Below are 18,156 nucleotides of genomic sequence, written 5' to 3' on the forward strand. Positions count from 1 at the left end.
ATAACCCACAGCTCATGACGCCAACGAAGTAACGGTTTACGCCAAGGATTGCGAATATCGATACCGCTCTTCATGCCGCATATGCGGGATGACTAGGCGCCGCATCGGACGCCAGGCGAGCTGTTGAAAACAAGCGAGTCTTTTTTTTCTGGTATATGCAGCGACGGGCCCTGATCCATATCGTTCGAGTGCGTCGCCTATGAGGTCCTCGTGCTCTCTTTTTGTCCTGTAGGTGACAAGTTCGCGCGGTGCGTCACCAGCTCGGCGGTGGAGCCGACGGACGTGGCACGCCCTCTGACCCGCCGTTTTCCGACCCTCCAAGCGAGGTCACTGTTGACTTGCCAGCGCCCGCCCAGCTCGTGTCGGGTATTGTGGCGAGCGTATCCGCCCCGCCACCGAACCTGGAGTAAGGAGCGCTCGCAGCTTGGTTCTCGGGAGTAGCACTCGCATCCAATGGATAAATCTGGTACATGACTGGTTGAACGGTTCGTCCCGGAGCCATCTTTGCCCAGACAAGCAGGTCTGCATCCAGAACGAGCAAAAAGTAGAGGATAATGTAGATGGCGGCGAGGACCAGTCCGACGACAAAAACGATAAACGCGGAAGAGATATCCGAGTCGCGCTGACTGCCACAGGATAAGGCACCAATACGGTGCACTGCCCGGAGCATCGTGGTGCAGTTCGTCAAGTCCTCGACCTGGGTCACCAGCTGGTCGGTCACCTGGGTGTAATCCGAGTCGCTCAGGCCGGTTGCGCTCTCAATGATATATCGGCAGTCCGAAATGATCGACTTCAGTTCAGAAATCGCTTGGCTGTACGACTTGCCTAGGGTATTCAACACAGGGCACTGTAGGCCGACCTCGATAAAGGCGTTTCCTGAGGGAGGCGGTGGCGCTGGCTGACCCTGTTGAAAAGACTTGACCTGCGATTCCATATACTGGAAGAGTTGATTTTGGGAAACACAGGCATCGCTCAGTGCGAGGGCTGCGGCAACCGCGAGACCCACCACAACCCATGCGATGCCCATGACCAGTCCGGCAAAGATGAGTGCAAGAATGCGAGAAAAGACCGCACAGCAGTTGCGGACGTGTCCCTGACAGAGCACCAAGGCCAGGTAGGTTACGCCGACTTGAACGGCTAGCAAGATGACAATCGCCAGAAAGATGTACTGCACGACATAGATGCCTTCATTGCTGGCTCTGTAGTCGGCCCCGGCCACCAACTGGGCATCTGACTCGAGAGTTTGCGCTTTTTGGTTCAGACTGGAGAGCGCTGACTTGCACTCGAGGCCGTTCGTACTACCATGCGCCGCAACGTACTCGGAGACTGCTTGACTAAAGTTACTGACAGTCTGGGCGATGAATGTTGCACCATTGTCGAGCTCGCCTCCCGCAGATATCAGTGCTTTAAAGGTACCCGATACCGAGCGGTCGATACCGCGCGCCGCCTGGAACATGATCGCGAGCGAACCATACGTGATAACGATAAGAGCGAGACCCACGAGGCCCAAGGCCACAAAGTGCCTCCGCAAACCCGGTCTGAGACTGCGCTTGTACCACCACTGCTTGCAGCAACATGAGCGGATCGTCAGAACCAGAAGAGCGGCTAAGAAGAGCACTACACCAACGATAGCGTACGGAAGTGCGTTCAGCGCTACCGCCACGGCATAGGACTTGCTGAGGGCAAACGTGTTCCGCGAGTCTACTCGCAGGTACTCACTGTGGAAGAAGTTTACGAGCGCAGATAGTTGCGCAGCTGACGTCCCTAGCCAGACACTTTCAACGAGAGAGAGACTCATCGGGAGCGGTGCACCAGGGAATACGCCAGCCACGTAGCTAGCAAGGTCGCTGTCGGAACCAGGAGGACTGCCCCCTGAAACGTTGGCTGGTGCGCCGCCTGCGTCCCTGTGCGAACACACGTGTCCGGCGGCTCGGGGTGCTGGCGTGCAGCATTCACCTGTCGGATTGATGGGCGAATGCGGTGTCGCGCTATCTCGGCAGAGGCGGCGATGCTGCTGTCTCGCGGTACAGACACACCCACAGACGCTCTGCAGGTATGTGTACCGATTGTTCATATTCTGTACAGTAGAGTTCATGTTCTGATCGAGCAGCAATGGTGACCGATTGTTCGTATTATGTACATTAGAGTTCATGTTCTGATCGAGCAGCAGCGTCCCTGTGCTGGGAATCCGCGGTGCTGCACGACCGACTCCGATGCGGGATTGATCGGCGACGCCGCCTGGCTGGCTGGCTGGCTGGCTGGCGCAGAGCGTCCGTTGGCTGCTGTGTCGACACGCTGGCAAGTCGACGACGACGGCGACGACGACAGCAGTCTGACGCCTGATGCCCAGATGCGTAGCAGGCGGTGTCCTCGGAGTGGGTGGCGTGTCCTGCAGGCGCGTGCGCCACAACGTTGTGCTGTACAGCGTACGGCAGCTGGACAGCCTGCGTGCCTCCAGCGCCTCCGCTGTGTCCCTGTGCCTGAACGAAGCGTTGGTGATACGCGAGCTGCTCTTGTCTGTATCCAGAAATACGGCGCTCGGTAAAGTCTCTCGCTGAAACCGTTTTACTGGCGTTCGCAGAACCGAGCTGGGGTATCGCAAACCAGGTTGTACACTCGGTTAAAGTTCAGGTTCCTGGGCTCAGTTCTGCGGCTGTTCTACGCTGCTCAGACGAATCGAGCGCTATTTTTGAGTAAAATGGGTCACAAGTCGCAAGGTAACGGGAACCGGCAGATCGAGTCCGACGAGTATTCGCTGGCAACGAAGCGCGACTCGAGCGCCCTCGGGCACAAGTCTCGCACCGTCGCTGAACGCAGTTACACGCATAAAATCCAACGAGAACGGCTCTTGTCTGGATTTCTGCTTGCCCAAGTTCTTTTCGGATGCTTTCTGATTGTGTGGTCTTGCTGGTATCTTACAAGCGGCAGCTCGTTTCCCGCAACTCGGTATTATTACTTGGATGCATCCAAGATCTACACGCTCAGCTACTTCGAACCGTTAACGCACCGACCTTTTTTGATAGCGGCCATCAATGGTGGATATCCGCTGGTGAATAACATCATCCGTCTAGTCACTGGATGCATGATTGTGCTGGCTGCACTGCTATGGATCGTTCTTTTTTATCACTTTCGGCACGGGCATGCTTTCTTCTGGCTGACTCAGTTGGGCATAACAGGTGCTGCAGCGGCTTCCGCCGGGCTCGATTTTCATTCCACAGTAGAAGCGTACCGAATCTGCAGTCGAAGCAGTGCACAGGCACGATGCGACGGCTCGCCTTCGAGTATCGGCTCATTCTCGCTCTCGGAAATGTATTGCGAATGTGGAACCCAGGGATACTATTGGGCGCTGTCTGCCGTTGATGCGATCGTTTTCTTCTCTGCATTGCTGTCGCTTGTGGCGGCCATATCGGCAATGGTAGCGCTTCGTAGACGGGAGCGGGGGAACAGACCACCCACGCCCGCATCAGTTGGGTGGTAGATGGTGCTAGAGGTCGCGCTGATGCGTTCTTTTCACTGAAAGCGCTTGAAGTGCCTGAGCCTGCGCTGGTGTTTGCGTTGCTATAGCTCGTTACGGGTTGCTGCTCGGACATGCAACGCCCCGCCATAAGCGAGGAAGACTCTCAGCAAGGTCCCGGGTTGGAACTCGGACCTGTCCAGAAATGAGCGCCTCAGCGTCGCGGTGCTTTGACCGTGAGTGCGCTCCTAGCGCGTGCTGCTGCTGCTGCTGCATCTGGCCTCAACGCTCGAGCGTGCCAGCATTATGCGAGCACTTGCCCGATGACCCTGCCCAAGACGGACTTAGATTCTTCCGCGGGTAGCGCACTGGCCCAGCCCGTGGCTCTCGACTCTGGGGAGTGCCGGTGGTTTGCAGCGTATTGTAGCACCCGCACCGCGGCATGAAAATCGCCAAAGGCACCTCTGCGAGCTCCATGCTTTTTGTAAAACGACAACGTGAACGATCTGCTTGCGATTCCATCTCTAAACGAATTCCGAACCGTCCTCTACTTTCCGACTGCTCGCAAGGCACTCTCGGAACGTCGCTGGCAAAAGTGTTTACAGCGCTTACACGAGGCGTGCCCTCTCTAGAGAACTCCGCGTGACAGTTGCGCCAAAGTTTGTCAGTGACTACACCATATCCTTACCCATAACCAGGCACTTGCGTACTGCACAGTTCGCGTCCACACTTGTTCAGGGTAGCCTCGCTTCTCCCTCGGCCAAAATGACGAGTAGCAGACCGTGAGCGGACTCGTGCGAAGAGCGCTCCTTGGCCGACGCTCGGCAATGGTACGCAGCAGATGACGAACGTGCTGTGCAAATGTTTCGATATTTATACAATAATATACATAATCAATCCATTATGTACCATGATGCGCTTTTGCGCTGGCATGACGCACTCCGCTGTGCAGCGCATCAAGCAGCGCGCCTGTGCAATGCGCTGGAAGCGTACGTTTGTCAAGAACCTCGAAGAACGCCTGCATTCGAGCATATGCGGCCGGCTGACCCCCAGCGCTGCGGCTGAACGTGTGCAGCTTGCATACATGCTAAGCGGCCTAGACAGCGACACAGTGCTCGACTTGGTGGCGTTTCTCGCTTGGCTGCTGTCGCGCAAGCTTTCTGGTATCCCCGCAAGGGTGTCGTCATGAACCGGGAATCGCAGTTTTCCTGCAGCCAGCGCAGTACGCCAGCCTCATCAACAGACCGACATTTTCAACCGTGTCAGATCTATGGAGTGTGTTGTGAAACACAGCAAATTGCCAAGGCAATGCATGCTCCTCAGCAAGACTCCTGAGGTCCGCTACCCTGCCCTGTATCTACCGGGACTGCAAGAAGCTGGCTCTGCCACGACGCATACTCCGCTGTGTACGATAAGGCCGACAACTGGAATCCATTTGATTCGCTGTTAAACTCGTGCCCAGGCCGCTTATTGCATGAGAATGCTCTGGCATCCGCCTCTATAACGCAAGCACCGCAGGTGCAGCGTTGCCGCCCCCCGTCGCAACGTCGCGCCTCCACGAGGTCGTGGCGTTCGTCGCGGCCAAAGCCGAGGCCGCTGCCCATGCGCTGCTTGCGCCGAACGCTCGTGAGAGTTGCGCTTTTCTGGCTGGGTAACTCGGACGTCTTATAACGAGTGACTCGGTGTTGCCTCTGCGGTTATGCCGCTCCTGCACCGCAGCGAGTTTCGTCCACAGCAACCTTCGTCAGATCTCTCTCCTGCTGACTTGGTTTTCTATTATCCCGACACTGGTGAAGTCTTTCGTGAGTACGCTGACTACCTAGACCACTACTGGTTGTACGCGAGTCGCATCTGGTCATGTTCTACGACAGGAAAGGGCGGGCTCACCTTTCGAGAGGCGCTCTTGTCCGAGCGAGCTGCTGCTGAGCGTCTGGAGCAGCGATTTCGCTCGAGCCTCTATCTAGAGCCTCTGTGTCGCCTGGTTCACCACTTTGCCGGGCGTCTGGATGATCTCGTCGACGCCGTGGCGGAAATATTCCAAAAATCCTATGTTCCTGGTGAAACATACGTCGATGGGGGCGGAAAGCAGGCGTCCGTTCGACGAGTCTTCATCGCTCATGCGGACACCAGCGACCTTGAACCTGTACGGTACTCGCCGGAGCTCGCTCGAGCGGTGCTCGAGAAACGCTTTGAGTTTGCGCGTATACGTTACGAGCTTGAGGATGGACGTATCTTGCCAGCGCCCTTAGCGGTATTGAATCGGAAAGCACCGCCTGTACCCAAAACGCTTTTGAAACAAAAGATACGAGAGATTTCCTCCAGGGATCCATGGCACGGCGCGCCTCTGGTGGTTCAGAATCCCGTGCTGGTACAGCAGTTCCAGCTGCCCGAGGCACTTCCGACGCCCGAGATGCAGCGCGCCAAAGCGGAGTACGAGGAGCGAAGAATGCGACTCGAAGAGCCTGCAGCGGAGTCATCAGCGCAAGCAGCGGACGTTGAGAAACCACGCGAGGAGCCTGAACCGGGTGTAACCACCGAAGCCAACAAGAAGCGACCGGGAAAACAAACGGAGCCAGAGCTCGTAGACGATCTGCTGGTGGACCATTCTGCGGACCCGCCGCGCCCCGAACCTGAACAGGACTTTATTGTGGACCGAGTTTCCTTCGGTGATGTGCTGATGATCTGGAATTTTTTGAACCAATTTGGGAAGCAAGTTCTTATGCTAAGCCCGTTCTCGCTGGATGATTTTGAAGGTGCGCTGGCGTATCCGCCTGGGCACTCACCACTGATCGATGCTGTTTTTTACGCACTGCTACGGTTGCTGCTGTCTGTGAGCAGCGATCCTGCCTGCTCTCGAGATCTGCGAGACTTTGTGGCCTCTAGCAGCAAGAGTGGCACTCTGGGCCTACTTCGACGAACGCTGTCACCGGCGAGTTGGCCACAGGTTTTGGTGGAGATGGTTCGTAATATGAAATTACCCCCAGAGACGCGTCGTCTCTTCACGGAACAACGGCAACGCATTGGCACTGAGCAGGTCGGCATAGCGTCTGATGGAGCGGGCCCGACATCAAAGGATGCGGAGGTGACGGAACAGGCGGTGGTAAGCACTGCACCCCACCGTTTGCCTGGTTCCGATGGTAGCATCGAGCCTCGAGACCTCGAGGACGACAACAGTTACAACGAGAACGACGATGGAAACAATCACGATGCTGCAGATGATCAGATGCTCTTATGGAACGAACCGCGCTCTCCTCTTGTTTCCAATCGAGTCGTCGAAGTGGTGCTTACGATCATGCAGCACGGCTATGGGCAAGTGCCACTCTCGGGGCGGCTTGTTGTTTTGAGGGCGCTCTGTGAGGAGGCCATGGCCACGGAGCGCGTTCGACGTGTACTGGACGCGATCCTTGTCGAGCGGGCGGAAGTTGCGCGGAGTACACGACAGCAGCTCATGGAGAAGCGTCGCGTGATCAGAGAGCAGATTGGAGAAGCGGAAGAGGCGCTCTTCGCTTTCGAAGAGGCGCACGGTATCAGACGGGATAGAGGCGAACACCGAGCTGCTACGCAAAGCGATGCCCAATGCGTGAGCGCTTCGATGGCAGAGCAGCAGGAAGAGCATTCGGAACGAAAGCCCCACAGTAATGGAAAGAAATCTCGTCCTCGTTCCATCGGAGACGCCTTGCGGACTGAGCGAGCTGCTTCTCTGCAAAGTGGTGAAGAAGGTAGCTATGCAGATGATGCATCACAAAGTGGAAGCGAACAAGACGACGATGATGGCGACGATATGGATCTGGGAACGCACGAAGAATCCACCAGTGTCTACAACGATGATGACGATGGCAACGACCTCGAGCCGGGACAGCGGGGAAGCGAGTCTCAGACTGGCGCTGTCCGCTCACACCCACAGCGTAACCGGAGCCGGTTATCGGGGTCGATTTCGACGACTTCGGTGTGGAACGGGTCGCTGGTTTGCGCGGCGGATGATCGACCCGACTTGAGTAGTGGCGACGACGCGTCGCAGTACACCCCATCGACAGAGCGTGGAGCGTTGCAGCGCGTCGCCCAGCAGTCCCAAGCAAAATTGGACGAAGACCGAAAGCGTCACACAGACGCCAACGGGTACCTCTCAACGCCCGATGTGAAACGCCTCGTCCGCCTATCTCGCCAAGAGGCTCTCGCAGCCGAACGAGAGAGACGAGCTCAAGAGCGTCGTCAATTCGAAATTGAACGAGAGCATGCCCGCCTCATTGCACGCAGACGAACTCTGCAGAAAGAATTGCGGCGAGAGCGGGAAACATATGGTGAACAGATGGCGGCCGCACTCTCGGAATACTCGGTGCGGACTACGCCCCTGGGTCTCGACCGCGACCTCAATCGCTATTGGTTCTTCCACGGCGAAGGTCGTCTGTTTATTGAAAAACAGCCGAACGCTGATGAACCGCCAGTATGGTCGTACTACGCATCAAAATCACAAGTGGATGCGTTTCTCTTGCATCTGAATACGCGAGGGCGTCGGGAGAGTGCTCTGCACCGCCGGATCCTGCGATCTTACAACTGGATTATCAGCGCAATGCGAAAACGAAACCAGACCATGCCCACGAAACGATTATGGGCCAGCGAGCGCCCATCGCGTACGAGACAGGCACCAGAATCGCGTCTGGCGTGGTTTCGCTACGAAAACAAGCTTGCAACGGAGACGCCGACGAGGACCTAGTTTTACATCGAAGCTGCGCCGCACCGCACCGGCATTCACGGTGCTTGTCCAAGGTACCAAGCAGTGGAGATACCGAAGTTGGTACACGTGCTCCTGAATCCAACTCGCCGGAAACCTACCAGAGTCTATGGCGTTTGCTTGCTTTCATAGAGCTTGCCCTTAGAGCAACTCGTTCTCTAAATCTATTTCAGCATGAAATGAAACGAGTCGTCTTGCTCGTGCGTACGTAGAATCGTTTGGACTGCTTTTCATTCGTATTGGGACATGTTTAAGCAGGACGCTTGCTGAGACTGCTTCGTATCCTCTCTGGTATCTCCGGGGCTGGAGTACGCCGATTTCTCCTGTCCATCCAGCTTCTTTGTCGGCAGTCGAACGACGATGAGAGCAGCATCAAAGTTCTGTTTGCACAGCTTTCGGCGATTGCTGCGATGCATACTTCGCTTGCGATTTTGATCTTCTTTTGATACGGTCACCGTGCGCTCTTCGCAGATGTAATATTAGTCTGTGGTTCGGTGTTCGAACATGTCAAGGAATCCACTGCCTCCGAGGGCCTCTAGGTAGTGCGTAAGCGTTTGCATCAGCGCCCAGTGCGCATTCTTGACCGGCACACAAGTCGCCTTTTGATGCCCTCTCTCCGTTGCGGCACCCGATGCCCGGCCCAGGGATCACCGGCTTCTGCTGGGCGACTCCCTCGGCGAGTACTCCTGTCGTAGGATGCGGAAGCGCACACTGTTTCTTTCGATAAGAGATTTGGTGAACGCGATGTTGCCCATGATAAAACATGAATCGGAAGGGCAATCCAGGCTAGAGAATACGTCGAGGAATTTCCATGCGTCTACGCGAGCCTCGTGCAAAGTGACGAGGTACTCTTCGCTGGAAGCGATCGCCCGGATAACTGGAGTCCGAAACCAAGACTCCTTTCCATGTAAACAGAAGAGACGGCAGCTTCTCGCAGCATATCCCGTGAGAGATGTGACGCTGCTGTGGAATCGCGTATCGGCGGTAGTCCCTAACATCACGATATGCCATTTAAGCAGAATCAATTGTTTTCGATACAACGTCAGTGAGCTTTCGGGGTGTGCTAGTGAAAAGTCGCCAAGCGACGACGTTGAAGATTCTTCGTCGTCGTTCATTTAGCGTCACGCGTGGCAGCGATCACGAGTTGCACCGAAACAGCGAGATTAAAAACACGAAGCATGCGTGATTTGAGCCTGCTACACATGAGGAAAAGAAGAAGCGTGGAGGCTTTTGCGTCTGGACGGCATCATGGTATCGGTTTGTTGATGAACGTTTCGTCGAGAGCGTCGCGGGTCATCGTCACTCCAGTAGCGTCATGAATTCCAGCGGGGACGCTTCGACGGAGCCGACTCGAGGCGACGCGCCAGAATCCAGAAAACAACGTACGCATTCGTCAACGCCTACTCCTGTACTTTTTTGATCAAATCTGTATATCCATCACAACATTCTGTATGTAACCGAGCGGGAGCAGCCGTGCGAGCAGTTCGCCACTCCATTTGAATCCGAAACAGGTGTCGTGTGCTTCTATGTACGTTTGGAACGCGCATTTGTGAGGTTCTTGTGCAGAGCGCATGCGTTTCTGAGGTTTGCTCCATTCGCTCCCCAGGTGTCGGGGAGGTTCCATGCGCACCGCAGATTTGCATGCTGTCAAACGTTGGATGGAATGAAGAGTAACGTCGGCATGATTTCCGTAGGTCGTGTTTCCATACGCACTGGTCGTTCACGGCAACTGCAACTGCTAGCTTGAAAGCCTGGAGTGTAACCGAGCACACGCCTGCCCCGGTTTCGGAGCACTGCACTGCATTGCATTGCATTGCCGATTGGGGATGCGGCGCACAGCGACCCGAGCGCTTCCTCTGGTGCTCACAAGTGCGTTAGGCGTCGCTCATAGGACGGCTGTGCGTTGCGGGCCACATCGAGCGTTTCTTTTCAAAAGGTATACAGGAAAATCGTGCCGTTTTAACGTGTCGTTGAAGCGTTAGGTTGTCAACCGCTGTATCTGCACTTTGGATTCCCTTTCATCGACTCGCGGGCAACACTGGTGGCAACGCGCACAAGCGCCACGCTTCGGGGTCTGGATCGGCTTTCCTGTAGCTTGGACACTTTTATGGCTTCGGGTTACTCTGTTCACGGCGGCGAAAGTCGCTGCTACAGCTTCTGGTTAGCATTCAAACGTTGCATGCTCGAGTCCTCGGATAAATCAGTGTGCTCGTCGTACCGTCAAGATTACGAGGAGTGTTTACATCACCGCAAGGCTATCAAGCGGTTTAACGAGGTCGTTCGGGAGTACCAGCGTCGACAAGCTAACGGCGAAGAGCTTCCCCTGCCCGGGCAAATGCCGACTGCGCCGGTGGATGCCCATGAAACGGGCTCTGCAGGGAGTGCACCCAAAGGCTCCGATGGAAGCACTGCTCCTGAGATTCCGCCTGAGGTCATGACGCCCTAGCGCTGGCGGGCTAGTATGCACTCACATAGATGACAAAGGGCATCACGAGCAGGGCTGGGCGGCAAAGCGCCGGCGCTGCTGATACCATCTGCCGCTGTCGAGGGCGCAACAAGTGCGTTCTGGGCCTCGCGAGCGTGTTCTGCCGCCAGCGCTAAAGTTTTCTCAACACCTAGACCCTTGCGAACCAGTTCCGCGACTCGTTCTTTATCTCGCCTCTGCCAAGCGCGATGAAGCTCCAGTGCATCTACGTTCGCGGGACCCTCAGCGGCGAGCAACACAGGGGCGGTAATCGTACCCTGCATCAGATCTTTGTTGGCTGGTTTCCCCATATTGCTACTTGAAATACTGTAATCCATCGCGTCGTCTACGAGCTGAAACGCCAATCCCAAATGATCTCCGTAGTGCGCAGCAGCGTGAACGATCTGAGGCTGGTTTCGACTCACGGGATTCAGGAGGGTCACCGCGCGACAGGAATTCGCAATGAGTGAAGCCGTTTTGTACCATGTCTTGCGCATATATGCGTGGAATGTGGGCCAGTCGTCGGGGGTGTTAGGCGATCGTCCATTGCGGGCATGCTCGGGGCCCGGGTCGTTCAGTTGCAGGACTTCCCCCTGCACGAGATGCTCAATGACACGCGAGAGGAGCTCCACGACATCACAGTCCCGGAGCTGCGCGAGACAGACAGATGCTCGTGCAAGTAGAAAGTCTCCTGCCAAAACAGCCAATTGATTCCCGAACAATGCATTCACGGTGCTCGCGGATCGTCGCATATTCGACTCGTCAATCACGTCATCGTGCAACAGCGACGCCGTGTGGATCATCTCGGTAATCATCGCTAGTTGAAGCTGCGCGTGGCTTACAGTGCCCAGCGACTGGAGACATGTCGCTTGGGCCATGAGCAGTACAACAGCAGGCCGCAAACGTTTCCCGGGAAGTTCGAAAAAGTACTGCGCCGCGCGTTGCAGCACCGGGTGGTCTACGGCGACCGCCTGAAGCACCTCCGCGGCCAACCGCTGTAGGTGCTGCTCGACTAAACGAAACGGATCCATAGATGATGCAACTCCGGACACGCGGGTTTCGAGTAAAGAAGCGAGCGATGCAAGCGACCACGGTAGACCGTTGGCTTGCGTCGGCACCCGAGCTGCGTTCGCCCACCTACGCTGCCGGCTGTCGACGTTCTGAGACGCGGATCCAGAAATCGCCTCAGCTACGCGGTTCAGTGCTCGATGTTTTCGATTTTCTTCATCTTTTAGAAACGCAAGGCCACCGGCTGCGCTATCGGGGAGCGCACTTCCAGGCAACTCTGTACCCGCAGGTGTCAGTGTCGACAAAAACGCCTGGTGCGTTTCAGCGTGCGTCGAACGCGTAGTGCATCCAGCTGGATGCCAAGCAGATACCGGTAAGCCACAAACCCTCAAGAGTCTACTTCTGTACAACGAGCGGTGGTGGTGCCCGAAGAAACGGCTCAGGCCGCACCACATACAGTGGAGTTCTCCGCGGCTACACACCGGTGCGGTGAAAAGCACGTCGTCGTTGCGACTGCGGGACAGGATCCCCGAGTCGTCGTTAACGATCCTCTGGGCAGGGCGGCAGCCGGCCGGCCGGCACTTGCGCTTCCGCCCTGTAGTGCGGGTGCGGGTGCGCGCTGCCTTCAGCGGCTACGCGGGATGACTCAGTGGATTTCAGCTTCGTTCGGCTCAAGAGGCGTAGGTATTTCGTTGGATTCTCTGATGGTGTTCCATAAATTTACGTGTTGCTGAGCGCCATGGAGATTGGGTTGCTATGCTCCCGTGTATAGGGCGCGTACGGGCAGAGGTGGCATGCGCCAGGCTTTCGCCGTGCTGATCGATGCGCGGGTACCCGTTTTCTTGATAGACAGAGGGCTTTCCAGTGCTGCATCATGCATACGGTATGAGGTGGTGATCATTTTCATACCGTGTCATGCTCGATTACGTTGCTCCTTGCGATAGGCTTTCCGAACTACTCGCGCTGGTATCGTGATGCCCGCCGCACGGTGCCATCGCATCACCTCGTGCGATGCTCGCGCGCTGCTTGCCAGGGACCTGATCAACTGGCGCAAGCTGCGTTCCCTGCGAGGCTGGCTGGTGCAACGCACGATGCTTCTTTTCTAACGGATGGTATGGAATGCGGGGACCGGTTCCTGAGAGGGAAACCAAAAACTGCGGCATGCATTCGAGTGCATTGGGATGCGGCGCTCTGTCTAGGGTCTTCGCTGCACTTGTGTCAGATGGTAATGGGACACTGAACTAGCCGCCGAGTTCATGCTTTTCGGTGACAATCCGAGATTGTTTAGGTGTACAGGTATGGCGTTCGACTGATGGAAAGAGGGGCTTTGGTATTTATATGTTGTTTCGGTGATGGGACACTGAACTAGCCGCCGTGTTCATGCTTTTCGGTGACAATCCGAGATTGTTTAGGTGTACAGGTATGGCGGTCGACTGATGGAAAGAGGGGCTTTGGTATTTATATGTTGTTTCGGTGATGGGACACTGAACTAGCCGCCGTGTTCATGCTTTTCGGTGACAATCCGAGATTGTTTAGGTGTACAGGTATGGCGGTCGACTGATGGAAAGAGGGGCTTTGGTATTTATATGTTGTTTCGGTGATGGGACACTGAACTAGCCGCCGTGTTCATGCTTTTCGGTGACAATCCGAGATTGTTTAGGTGTACAGGTATGGCGGTCGACTGATGGAAAGAGGGGCTTTGGGATTTATATGTTGTTTCGGGATTCTCGGTCGCGGATTTGAGACGTTTTTTTGACGCCAGGCCGCTGAATTTTGCTGCATTACCAGAATCGAACTGATTCGCGTCGATCTTTAATAACCACTCGTATACTATACGATTGCGTTATCCAATGCAAACGTACATGCTTCAAGTCTTCTTCTTTTGTTATGTTTCGCATGCTCGATGTGCGCGTGCTTCGAATTTTTGAAATTTCTAATTCAATTTGTGGGCGCAGCGTCTCGCACCTCTGGATTGAAGAGGTACAAAACTCGACTTTGCACCTTGAGGACTTGTTGACAAACTCACACTGAAACTTCACTGAACTTGAAAAGCCAAATAATCGATTCCGTTCGAGAGAGAGAAATCATTCGCTCTTCTTCTTGCTATCGACGAAACTGCATCCCACGGCAGCATGATCTACCAGACGGGATATGCTCCCAGAGGCTCCAGTCTCTTCTGTTTTCACAAAAGAGATCTTGGACTCGGACCGTATTCACCGCAGCAATCGCTTCTATTACAGTGTGCGTCGCTGCTTCGTACGAAGGGAGCGTCGTTGGATCGAAATTACTCGTCTGGATCTCTCGTATGGATTTTGCTTCCGATACTTGCATCATGACGGATAGCATCGCGTTCCTCGAATACCGTATCGAATGGGACACCGTACTTTCCGAGTGTATCGTTCAGAGGAAGCGCGTCATTGCAAGGTGCATCACCTGGCACGGAAACGGAGGAGGGCATCGCGGGGAATTTCCTGCACTCGTCAAGTGTGCATATCGAGCAATGAAGCAAATGTTCGCTCCTCGCAGCGTGGCGCAGAGCGGAGGTGATGTTCAGGCCATCTGGGTGCGCACCTATTCAGTGTCCAATGTAATCGCTGCGAAGTGCCCACCGAAGCTGTCTGTCAACAGGATGAAGATAGCAAACGAAACCAGGATCACAACGACCGTCTGTGCATGACAAGCGTCGACAACAGCCAGAACATGTGAAATCGGGACTTGGACGACGCGATTAACATCCTTGGACTGCTGACAACGAAGATGAAGGATTAGGAGAGACCGGCGCATTCAAAGCAGGACAGGGGCGAGAGCCGAAAGGATGCAGTTACAGAGGAATCCCGCAGCTGCTGATGTTCACGACGCTGGAAAGCGCCCGAACGGCTGCCGAAGACGCCTCCGTGAGCAACATGCACCCGTTCCATCCAGCTTAAAATAGATCAATATTGTATGAAAATATCTTTATCTTTCTTTTACTGGATAAAGCTGTACCTCGTGATCCATCATGCGTGCGCGGCGCACGTCGAAAGTGGCGCGACGCGCTGACGGCTGGTGCAGTTTTTGGCGGGTAGTACCCAGTGTCGCCGCGGTGTCCCGCGAGCGCCCTGGAACTGCTGCACGACAGCAGTCAAGCGCTGGTGCTTCGCCTGAGGCGCTGTTCAAGAAGTCGCATGATCGTCGCGCTGCGATTTGATTCATGGCACTTGCGAGCAACACGCTTCCAACGCTTCCTATTGAGGCAGCGTTGCTGACGGTTCTGGACGTTGGTATACACGGGAAGCGCGCTGCGGTACCAGGAAAACTACTAGGTTTGCGCACGAGCGCAGACATTGAGTCGGTGGTGAGGCGCGGTGAGCTGCCTTTTCGTGAGAGATTTCTTCTGGTGACGGCTGTCAGCCGCGACGGGCGTTCTATTCGAATCAGCGACGGCAAGAATAGCATCCTGGCGACGTGTTCGGAGCGGCTCTCGCAGGAAGCGGACGTACACGGAACGGTGCCGTTTCCGGTGTCTTTGCGCGACCGATGTGTATTTATGAACGGGTGTGTTCGGCTCAGTGCGGCACGTGACCTGGAATCAACGATTACGGAGCCCGACGCGTGGGATCTCGCAGTGCGCGAGCACGCTGCCCGCCTGTACGGGCAGTGGTTTCGAAAGACGATGCTTGCGGGTGGCGGGACCCGACCCTGGACTGCTTTTCTGCAACAGGTCACCATTGAGAGTTTCATTCGAGTCGAAGTCGAGCTGGTCAACACACAGACGACAGCATGGGCGTTTCCGAACCGAATGATGACCGGAGATGTGGTGGATGTGAACCAAAGCTTGCGAGTCAAAAGGAAACTGACGCAGTGCCTGATCCATCTGTTGGCACCAATTGAATACCGCGATAATGTGCCGGCGTATGCAGGGAGCGCATCGGCGAAGACAGGTGTTCGCGGTGCAGATGCGCTTCACGAGTTGCCTTGCTCCGATGCGGTACCATCCAATGAAACCTCCGGTGGGTATCCTCGGAATGCGTGTCCAGTCGAGGACGCGGGCTCAACAACCGGAGCCGTCCCACAGGCGCAGCACGCGCCAATACCGCGGCCTCTGGCTCTGCGTATGCGACTTGCAGCCAAACAGCGACCTGTCGAAGGATCAGACGATCCGATGCCACAAAGTGAGGCCGCTGATTCCTGTGCACCGATCAACTCCAGCAAATGCGATGGTGATGTTAGAGCGCAAGCGCCTCCGCTGAGGAAGAACGCGAAAATTGGTCAGTCTCATGAGCCGTTGCCGGACGCTATGGCCACAGAAAGCAGCGGAGGAACTGATCAAGGCTCAGGTGCTAGCGCAAAGCATGCGGTTCATATCGAGAATCAGATCGCGGCCATGGCTTTGCCCAAAGTCGACCTGGCCCCAACTGGTAGCACGTGGGCGAATGTCGGCGACGCAGAGAAATCGAACACCGAAGCGCCCGAAAGCACCGTGGGTGGCACTTCCGAGAACGCCTTACTTCGGGGGAAAGAGCTCCGCGTTCTCTATAACGCACTGGAAGCGATGCGCCTGCCACCGAGTTCCTTGTCTGCATTAGAAGATGAGCATGCAAGGGGTCCAGTAACGGAAATCGGCGCGCTCGGGTTGGCGCCTGCTCCGATTTCTGGCCCCGTGTCTGAGCAATGTGCATCTACCGAGGATGATCAAATAGCCCCTGCGGTTGGCAGCCAGCAAAGCCAGCACACTGCTCTCACACCCGGGACGCCAACGGCATGCCCAACGAACGACGCTGTTGAGAACGCACAGCGAAATTTACATAGCGATCTGGTATGTGTCACGGAGTCTGTTGAAAGCGATGCCGTGCGCCGAGGAGCGCCTCCAGGAGCAAACACCATCCCTAGTGATGGTGATGACAAAAACGATGATGCGGCTCAAGCATGTCAGGATCATTCGGACGGTCGCAAACCATCGAGTGATGATCGAATACGCTCTCAGAAACGTATGCGCATCTCACATTTGAGCTGCGACCGCAGAAGCCCTGAAAAACCCCAGGAGAGCGAGAGCGTCTGCACAAGTACGTCCCGAGAAACATTTCAGCAAGACAATAACATTACGAACAGCGTTAGCACTTTCGAAGCAAACCTCATGAATATGAGCCCGGTACCGCGAAAGCGTTGCAAGGCTATTGTGCCAAGCAGCGCCACACGGACACCTTCTGATGGACCCGCTCACGCCAGTAACGAACGACAAATCTCTCCCCAAGATCGCGCAGACGAGGCAACTGTGCGCGACAGCAATGGGACTGCGGCTGTAGCAATAGCCCCTGCATTCCAAGACACCGCAAACGGAACCTTGCCGCATAGGCAGTCGCAAAGGTCGCGCCAAACCCGCAACGCCGCTGTAACAGACGGGGAAAATACGTCAGGTTCTCTGAATGCAACAGCACTGCCGCCGAAAAATCGCCGAGGTAAGAAGCCACGGCGGCGCGCTCCTCAGCCTATTGAAGAGACGGGTCATTCCTCACCCGGGCAGGGCACGCGCAACAGCACGTTCGTCGGCCCCAGCAAAGCGTGCGACTCGTCCCAGCAAGCTCTGCAGCGCACACAACTGGAGTGTCAGTTAGAAACGGCTGGCAAACACTCGAACCAGCACGAGTCAGTTCCTTTTGACTGCGCTCGCGACCAGACCAGTGACTCATCGACGACGACAATGACGACGCAGCCACCACCAACATCACCACCATCGTTTTCTAGTACGGTACCGCCAGACGCTCAGCGCATTGCCGTAGAGTCTCCGCAGCTCGCGGATTCAGCCGCATCGCCTGCTGGGCAAGAGCACCGCGGCCGCAAAACTCGCTCGGAACGGCGCCCCTTACCGGTGCATGCGCAGGATAGAGGTGATGGCGCATGCAGGAATGCCACGTGTCCCGCTGGAGACAGCACCATCGACGCGCACGCATCTCCATTGATGACTGGCGAGCGTGATCGCACGCACCCGGTACGTGGAAGTGCGCGCGCTGCAGACGCGACTGCATGCGCTGATGGTCCGAAAAACGCTATGCAGGCTAGTGGCGAATTGCATGAGCGCCGCGATGCCCCCAGTGTGCCTTCAGATGATCTCCAGAGCCTCGTTGCGAATGGAACACCGCGAATGGCGCTGCTAACAGCTGGTACCGTCCAATCAAAGCGGTCTGAGGAGGAACGGTCCATGTCAGCAGCAGTTACGCCCGTTCGCTCAGGGCACGCGAGTCCCGACACAACTTGTGCCCAGAGTGCTCTGCCGCCGTGGGCTCGCTACCTGCGCAACCTCGGTAGATGGCGGTTTTTCAAGGGACAAAAATGGCGAAATGATCCCCGAGATCCCTCCTAGCACCACGTTTCTACTGTATGTGCAGGATTTCCATGACGTCGACGCACGCAGCGCATAGCCAGGATGTGCACACGAGGCACTCGAACGTTCAGGTACTGCGGGCGTGTTAATGGCGAGCGCCGGTTACTCACTTGTTGATCGATTGAACAAGGCAACTCTTGGCG

At 55.9% G+C, this 18,156-nt stretch overlaps 6 protein-coding genes and 1 non-coding gene across 7 annotated transcripts, besides 1 other annotated feature; 4 read left to right on the forward strand and 3 right to left on the reverse strand.

The window, feature by feature from the left end:
- Positions 1-253: 253 nt before the first annotated feature.
- Positions 254-1,798, reverse strand: CYME_CMJ241C (hypothetical protein; the record flags this gene model as incomplete). Its single annotated transcript, XM_005534902.1, has 1 exon — positions 254-1,798. The coding sequence occupies one exon, from the start codon at positions 1,796-1,798 to the stop codon at positions 254-256; it is 1,545 nt and encodes a 514-aa protein (XP_005534959.1).
- Positions 1,799-2,549: 751 nt separating this feature from the next.
- Positions 2,550-4,238, reverse strand: CYME_CMJ243T. Its single transcript, XR_002461360.1, has one exon. It is a non-coding gene; the product is annotated as a hypothetical transcript (transcript).
- On the forward strand, positions 2,699-3,478 carry CYME_CMJ242C (hypothetical protein; the record flags this gene model as incomplete). The annotated part of the gene is made up of 1 exon (XM_005534903.1): positions 2,699-3,478. The coding sequence occupies one exon, from the start codon at positions 2,699-2,701 to the stop codon at positions 3,476-3,478; it is 780 nt and encodes a 259-aa protein (XP_005534960.1).
- Positions 4,239-5,153: 915 nt separating the features above from the next.
- CYME_CMJ244C (hypothetical protein, conserved) lies at positions 5,154-8,165 on the forward strand (the record flags this gene model as incomplete). The annotated part of the gene is made up of 1 exon (XM_005534904.1): positions 5,154-8,165. One exon carries the CDS (start codon positions 5,154-5,156, stop codon positions 8,163-8,165), a length of 3,012 nt encoding a protein of 1,003 aa, XP_005534961.1.
- Positions 8,166-8,343: 178 nt separating this feature from the next.
- Positions 8,344-9,504: a sequence feature (possible transcribed region).
- A 786-nt stretch (positions 9,505-10,290) lies between these two features.
- Positions 10,291-10,629, forward strand: CYME_CMJ245C (hypothetical protein, conserved; the record flags this gene model as incomplete). The annotated part of the gene is made up of 1 exon (XM_005534905.1): positions 10,291-10,629. The coding sequence occupies one exon, from the start codon at positions 10,291-10,293 to the stop codon at positions 10,627-10,629; it is 339 nt and encodes a 112-aa protein (XP_005534962.1).
- CYME_CMJ246C (trans-prenyltransferase) lies at positions 10,626-12,110 on the reverse strand (the record flags this gene model as incomplete). The annotated part of the gene is made up of 1 exon (XM_005534906.1): positions 10,626-12,110. One exon carries the CDS (start codon positions 12,108-12,110, stop codon positions 10,626-10,628), a length of 1,485 nt encoding a protein of 494 aa, XP_005534963.1.
- A 2,735-nt stretch (positions 12,111-14,845) lies between these two features.
- On the forward strand, positions 14,846-17,992 carry CYME_CMJ247C (hypothetical protein; the record flags this gene model as incomplete). The annotated part of the gene is made up of 1 exon (XM_005534907.1): positions 14,846-17,992. One exon carries the CDS (start codon positions 14,846-14,848, stop codon positions 17,990-17,992), a length of 3,147 nt encoding a protein of 1,048 aa, XP_005534964.1.
- Positions 17,993-18,156: the final 164 nt, after the last annotated feature.

Source organism: Cyanidioschyzon merolae, chromosome 10 (assembly GCF_000091205.1).
Source record: "Cyanidioschyzon merolae strain 10D DNA, chromosome 10, complete genome".
Classification (NCBI taxonomy): domain Eukaryota; phylum Rhodophyta; class Bangiophyceae; order Cyanidiales; family Cyanidiaceae; genus Cyanidioschyzon; species Cyanidioschyzon merolae.